Source organism: Embiotoca jacksoni, unplaced genomic scaffold (assembly GCF_022577435.1).
Source record: "Embiotoca jacksoni isolate LCO1_2020_lvr unplaced genomic scaffold, fEmbJac1.0.p SCAF_105, whole genome shotgun sequence".
Classification (NCBI taxonomy): Eukaryota; Metazoa; Chordata; class Actinopteri; family Embiotocidae; genus Embiotoca; species Embiotoca jacksoni.
In genome coordinates, this window is record NW_027185236.1 from 111,989 (window position 1) to 119,402 (window position 7,414).

Below are 7,414 nucleotides of genomic sequence, written 5' to 3' on the forward strand. Positions count from 1 at the left end.
CGAACACTCAGCCAGCTGATTCAGAGCAGGGGGATGGGGGGGGAGGAGGGGGGGGCATAACAAGCCGACCGACGCGTTCATCCAGATTTCGAAGAATCCGTCAAACGTGAATTGCGAATTTAAACACGAGCGAATTATCGGAATCCGAATCCTCCGCGAACGTAACGTCTCCGCCGTCCTGTCATGTTTTCTCGTTTCTTTTTCCAACGCGCGAAGACAGAAACTCGTCCGTTTTATTTCACGAGCACAAAAATATTCAAATTCACAGATGAAACTTTGGACTTCAAACTGAAAATATCCCTCACGGAGGTTTTTTTTTTTTTTTTTTCCCCGCTGCAACCCTTTAGTTAAAACCGGGATAATCCTGAATGGTTCGAAAAAGGTCCGGCTTATAGATAAAGCAACACGCACACACACACACACACACACATGCACACACACACACACACACACACACACACACACACACAATCAGAGGGGGATTTGAAGATTCAAACATTGGTCCTGGTAATTAGGCAGATGGATTTGCGCCTCTCCTCCCGGTCCGGCGGGATACAGAGCGACACATAACGCGAGCCCGAACAAACTCTTTAAGTGGATTAATTAAAACCAACACTGCGGGGTCAAAGGTCAAGTCAGAAAAGGAGGGGGTCCTATATTTTTTCACCGCCGACCTCCTGGCACTTTGGGTTTTTTTTCTTCTCCCTTTTTCCGCCTCGCTCGGAGCTGCAGGACCGGTGCACCTGGGCGAGCGGAGGGTTTGTGTTTGGTCGAATTAGCGCAGAAAACACACTTTTTCTTTTAGAAAAACACACTTTGTTTTTTCTCTGCAACTTCTGATTCATCCCGATGACAATAAAATAAAAACCTGAGCTCTCACCTCCTGCCTGACAGAACACACCTCAGATCTGCCCCGTGTGTGTGTGCGTGTGTGTGTGTGTGTGTGTGTGTGTGTGTGTGCGCGTGTGTGTGTGTGTGTGTGCGTGCGTGTTAGCTGGATGTAATCAGGTGGAATTAATATGCATGCTGTTTCTCATTACAGAATAACTGAACTGCACTTCAGATATGTGACGTGCACGGCGAGAGGCACGCAGAGATTACCAACATCCATCCCCAGCGCTCTCCCAGGAACAGCAGTGTGTTTATGTGTGTGTGTGTGTGTGTGTGTGTGTGTGTGTGTGTGTGTGATACAGTACATACGAGAGCAGAGATGCTGCATGCAGGAGAGCAGACACGCCCTGCTGATGATCAGATAACACACGCTCGTCATTTGCATGAGCTCCATATTGCATTTAAAGTGAATCAAATTCCACAGAGCTGCATTAATCAGCTAATTGTGCTAATATGCATATCTGACTGTTGCAGCAGCCAGGTCTGCTCTACAGTTTCGCTTCGCGATCCGTTATTTTGGCTAAAATCCTGATGATGCGACGCTTTTTTGTTTTAAAATAGAAGCAGAAGAACTGATTTTGATGTTTTTCGGGTCCGTTATCGTGCGTTAAAGTTTTTCAGAAACTAATTCACCTCCCTTTGTTCAACTGCTGCTCGACAATGACAGCGACACAAAACAGCATCACGCGCACACACACACACACTCGGAGACTCGCATCGTAAACAGCGACAACAAGACAGTGTGTGTGTGTGTGTGTGTGTGTGTGTGTGTGTGTGAGCGTGACGGAGGTGAGTCTCATTAGGGAGAAAACAACGGCGAGAACGTCACCGAGGTGCTTCATTATCATAGACGACCGAGGGAGTGTGTGTGTGTTTCAGTGTGTGTGTGTGTGTGTGTGTGTGTGTGTGTGTGTGTGTGTGTGTGTGAGAGAGAGAGAGAGACGCTGACCCTGGGAGAGTGTGAGCGACGGGCCGGCGGTAAGCTGGTCTTTATTAAGATGCATGGTCTTTGGAGAGGGACAGCTGCTCCTGCCTCTAATCTGCAGGAACAAAGGTTTAATAAAGAGCGGAGAGACGAGGGGAGGCACGCGCTGCCGTCTCCTCTTCATCTTCCCTCCTCTTCATCTTCCTTCCTCACTTCCTTTCCTTTCCTCGCTGCCTCTCCGCCGCCTGCTTCAGCCTCGAGGCGGAATTAAACTCCCCTCAGATCCCCCCCCCCCCCCCGTGCAGGAGTTTGCGCGATATTCAAATCGTCCTCGCTCGACCTCTGACTCCTCACCTGTGGCTGCAAACATGGCCGCCGTGCATCTCAGCATGTCAATTAATAACCGGTTATCTGCGCTGAAGATGAGCTAAAAGTGTCTTTTTTTTTATGCTACCAGGAGATGTGTCCCCGTTAAGCAAATAGACCGAGAGGAGCGGAGAGAGAGTCCGCCGAGGAAAGTCTCTGCTGCGGCTATTTATGAGTGTGTGTGAGTGTGTGTGCGTGTGTGTGCGTGCGCGTGTGTGTGTGTGTGTGTGTGTGTGCGTGTGTGTGTGTGTGTGTGTGTGCGTGTGTGTGTGTGTGTGCGTGTGTGTGTCGGGTCAGCTGCGTGCCCTATTTCTCAGTCTGAATGGTCATTGCTGCCTGTTTGGGAATGACATCATTTAGCCCCCCCCCCCCACCACCACCACCACCACCACCACCATCCTTCCTTCGTCCATCACTGAAATATTGCCTGCGCTACATTTACTCCACTCATTTTTCTATTTTGGAATTTGTGGATAATGACTGTGGGATGGAGGGGAGGGGGGGGGGCAATTTTTTTTTTTTTTTTTTTTTTTTTTTTTTTTGGGGGGGGGGGCAGAGATGATAAAAGAGGGGAAGAGGCAGGATTAAAGGAATAATTTGAGGGTCTCGAGGCTTCTGTCTCCTCTCTCCGTTTCTAAAATAGAATTTGCGATAGTCGCATCCCCCCCCACCCCCCATCTTACCCCCCTCCACCGCCGCTGCGCCTGTCGAGGGAATAATGACTTATTTATCAAATGGTTGAAATATTCAGGGACAAGGCCTTTTAAATTCCAGCTCTTAAATTCATAGGCTTTTTTTTTTCTTTTTTCTGCCGAGATGCTTAATGACAGCGAATGTATTCAGTGATTTGCAGGTCCGAGATACAGAGAGAGACCTCCATGAGTCTAATAGCTGTTTGACAAAAAAAAAAAAGGGAGAGAGAGAGAGAGAGAGAGAGGAGTGCTCACTCAAGACAGAAGAAGAAGAGGAAGTTTCACCTTTGACCTCACAGGAGGCTCAGATGAATCAGATCTGTATCATGCAGGACTTGCTGCCACTGCCAGGAGATAAATAGCTGTGTTGCCTGTAGCAGCAGTGAAAACATGTTTTTTTTTGCACCTCTGGAGATAAAATTTAATGTTCTATAAATACAGCGCGAGCGCTCGCTTGTAGCAGGCAATCATCCATGAGTAAATGTTTCAAGATAAATTCCTGGAGGGGCGGACTTTTCTTTGCTGGCAGAGCATGAGGCTCCTCGACGGTTTTGGAGGTCCCAAAACAGTATGGGGAGGGTGTGTGTGCGCGTATGTGTGTGTGTGTGTGTGTGGGGGGGGGGGGGGTTGAAGGGGGGAGGGGAGTTGGCGGGGGGGGGGGGGGGGTGAGGAGGAGGAAGAGGGTAGGGTGGGGGGGGTGATAAACGAGTGTTATTCTACTTGCGTGCTGAAAATGGAGGAAGTTTGGAAAATGATAGCGGTGATGAGGCGCCGCGCGGGACGACAGCGGAGGTTTATAATGAGATGCACGTGCAGACACACGGCAGCTCGCGGGGGCTGACAAGAGTCATGACAGAGCAGACCGAGTGGATAGAGAGGAAGCTCAGAAAGTGGAAAGGAGCGACGGTGCATGTTGTCGCCGAGCGGGCGCCAAACCGGTGCGTAATTACGCACCGCAGCGACACTCGCATGGCTCAGAAAAAAGCGGCGCGACCTTCCGCCTGCGCCGCGTCCCACCCTTTATTTTTTATTTCGTCCAAAAAAACAGCCAGCGCACTTCTGTCTCGGAGCCCCCCCCCCCCCACCCCCCCCTCTCTGTCTCTCTTGCTATCACAAAGGCGCGGCTGTGGCGAGAAAGTGGCCGGGCGCTTACCTTAACACGTTCCAGCTTTTCAGGGGGTCCAGGTCTGAAATTATAGAAACCATGGTCGACAGGCTGGGCAGCACCGGGAGAGGAGGGAGGGGGTGCGGCAGAAAAAAGATCGAAAGAAAAAGCGGCGCAAAGGCTGTAAACTCCGTCTGCGAATGACAGCGATTGCTCGGATGCAACCCGTCCTGGTTGTTCAGTGGGTGATGAGCGCTGTCACTGGTCTCTCTCTCTCACTCAGTCGCTCGCGCACTCTCTCTCCCCCCCCCCTGTCTCTCTCTCTCTCCGCCCCCTCCAGTACAAAGCCTGCGCTCTGCACACGCGTCTCTTCCTCCGGTCCCTCTTTCACTGGCATGCTGCTGCTGCCGGGAATGCAGAGATGTACAGTAGAGGAGGGAAAAAGCCTCATCTCAGGAAAACCTTCTCTTTTTTTTTTAAATATATATATATATAAAGAAGAAAATACAACAGGTGAAGACATATTTTTGAGGGGTTTGCACTGTAAAAACTCTATTTTAGAGCTCTTTTTGTTTCATTTTTGAGCTTGAAGCTCCACTAAGGATGGATTTTTTTTTTTCATTCTCCAATGCATTTTTACTTATTCAAATGTTTTCAGCCAAATCACTACAAAAAAAACCAAACAACAACCTTAATGTGATCTGTTGATGCATTCAGAACAAATTCAATTATCAAACCGACTCCCTCCAAAACAGACAAAGTAGTTAATGCCGGAATAAAACGTACTTTAACGTTTTTCTGCTTCTCTGTTTTCTTGCACCAGACTAGTCAAACTGTTATTAAAGACATTATTAAAAAAATCTATCTTTCCGCTGAGGAAACCGCGTGCGATTTCTTTAGTGTGAAATATTCTGCATCTGAGAGCTCATTCGCGGAGAACATGTTCGCTGCAACTCTGCAGAGCATCTCATCTCGCTCTCAGCAGAAAAGGACAAAAAAAAAACAAAAAAACTGTCAGCGCTGACTTCCTGTCTGACACCACCACATCCTGTTGATAACTGATTTTCTTTTCTTTTCTTTTCTTCTCCCCTCCCCTCGACATGGCAGCAGATGCGTCATCCCCTGCCAAAGAATGACACGGCAGCGGCCAAGTCCCACCTATTTCTGAGCTCCTATCTTATTTGCTCTTTGGGGAGAAGAAAAAAAAACAACAGATGAGCCCCGACGGGAAAAAAAAAAAAAAAAAAAGAGGAAGACGGTCTCAGAAGTGTGTCTGTTTCAGATAATTGTCTGGGACAACAGAACAGAATGGGAACTAAAGGACTCTGCCAAATCCATTTTAGTTACAGCAACAGGCGGGTTTGTTGTTTTCAGGGTTGTGATATTAGCCGACGAGCGGTCAGTTTGACAGGAAACATGCTGCGGTTTAATTTTAGACAGCTTGTTTGGGAGAAAATAAATAAATAAATAAATAAATGCCCTTTTGAATATGAGACATAATTCAGCCTCATCGTTATGCGGTTTTTAGTTTTCCAACGAGGTTTAAACTCTCGCCGATCAAAGGACCACCAGATCCGTCGTCGGGCAGCTGAAGCATTTTAATTGTTTTCGTTGTTTTTGTGCGAACAATTCAGGTAATTTCCACACGCGAGCACAGACTGAGAGTTCGAGCGCCGATGTAGGTAAGACGTAACAGTAATGCAACGCTACAGACCCGGCGCTCTCAGCATCAGCAGCCATACTGCACCGGCTTTAAATAGACCCAATTGGACATCTGCTTCACAGAGGAGGAGGAGGAAGAGGAGGAGGAGGAGGAGGAGGAGGAGGGGGAGGGGGAGGATGGAGAAGAGTTGACAGCATCTCTCTCCTCTTCCTCTTGTCTCTATTTCTGTCTCTCGTGCTCATATAGAAACTAATGCTCGCGCACCGCACACGCGCACACACACACACACACACACACACACACACACGCACACACCACACGCACACACACACACACACACACACACACACACGCACACACACACGCACACACACACACACACACACACACACACACACACACACACCCGCAGCAGAGAGATCAAACAGAGTTTAGCTCTCTTCTGCGTAGTTCTAATTTCTCCTCGATAATCACGCTGGCAGGCCCGACGCCTCCGACGAGGTGCCGGTGCATCTGTACGAGGCGGCGAGGCACGGAGGAGCCGGCTGAGACCATCGACTGGAAGGTTTTAATGATCGTCTCCTTTTTCTCTTTTATTATCAAAATGTTGTTTCCATCCGACGACGTGCCCTAATTGCTTCTTTTCTTCACTTTTCTTCCATTTGTTCCTTTCCCACATTTTTGTTGTTGTTGTTTTGCTTCAAGTTTCATGCGAAGGCGTGATTTTCTTAACAATACAACTCGTCTTCTGTTTATTTATAAATTTAACAGCAAAAAGGTCACTTACTTTATTTTCTTTTACTTTATCTTACCCGGAAACAAAAGTTTCGTTTATTCGTGGAGGTTCGACTCCTTAAATGCCAACGCAGTCACCGTTCTTTTCGGAGATCATGTTGGTCGGATGTTGCTGATTGGTCAGTTCCTGTTGTGTTCTGATAAAATATCAGCTGAACTGAAGTCGATGTAGAAACTTAAGCATTTGTGCAATTTTGAAAGAAACTTCCTGCATTTCAAACCACAAACTTCTTTAAAAATTCGGAGCAACTGTGATTATTCACCAACCAGATAGAAATGGTTTGAAAGAAGCAATAATAATAATAATAAAAAAAAAAGTGAACATGAGTGAGTTCAAGAACGGAAAAATATCCATTAATGCACCAAATTTCTAAAAAGCGGTCGGTCATTAAACTGCTAGCTGGCGTACGTCTTCATAAAATACTCTTCTCTTTGATCTAAACGTTACGTTATAATAGAACCAGTTTCCATAATGAGGATCTGCTGAGAAATGTGATCAACAGGTTGTCTCAGGGAGGAGGTTGGGGCGGATGGTGGCCGCACAGCGCTCCTAAGACTTCACATTCAGGGACTGAAGTTCTCATCCAGATTCCCGTCTGTGGTCAGATTTAAACAATAAAAGCACTTTGGTTAAAGTTAGTTTTCTGTTAAATCTAGATGATCACGATATGAATGATTTTGAAGTGTTTCTGCCGCTTAAACAGGACTATAGATTAATCCTTTATTAATTGTATATCCCTAGAGTAATATTAATAGTGTTGTGGGTAATAAAAGTAAGCAGAAGATGTTTCAGAGATGGATTGTTAATCATCCAACATCTGGCAATAGTGGTCAACAAACGAAAAAAGCATCATATGATGAATAATAATGTGTAAGTATTCAAATTAAAACAGCAGGATGTAACATTTTATGTAGTTTAACTGCAAAAGATGAATAATAAACTCCATTAGTGGAGGAAAATGCAAAAGATGAATAAT

The 7,414-nt window shown here is 46.5% G+C and overlaps 1 protein-coding gene across 1 annotated transcript in view; it reads right to left on the reverse strand.

Annotated features, from left to right (window-relative positions):
- The window catches only part of LOC138214328 (CUGBP Elav-like family member 2), a 110,821-nt gene extending 106,572 nt beyond the window's left edge, over positions 1-4,249 (reverse strand). The window contains exon 1 of the mRNA XM_069175876.1: positions 4,028-4,249. Within this exon, the coding sequence (XP_069031977.1) occupies positions 4,028-4,080 (53 nt within the window). The 5' untranslated portion in view covers positions 4,081-4,249. The remainder of the gene's footprint in view (positions 1-4,027) is intronic.
- Positions 4,250-7,414: the final 3,165 nt, after the last annotated feature.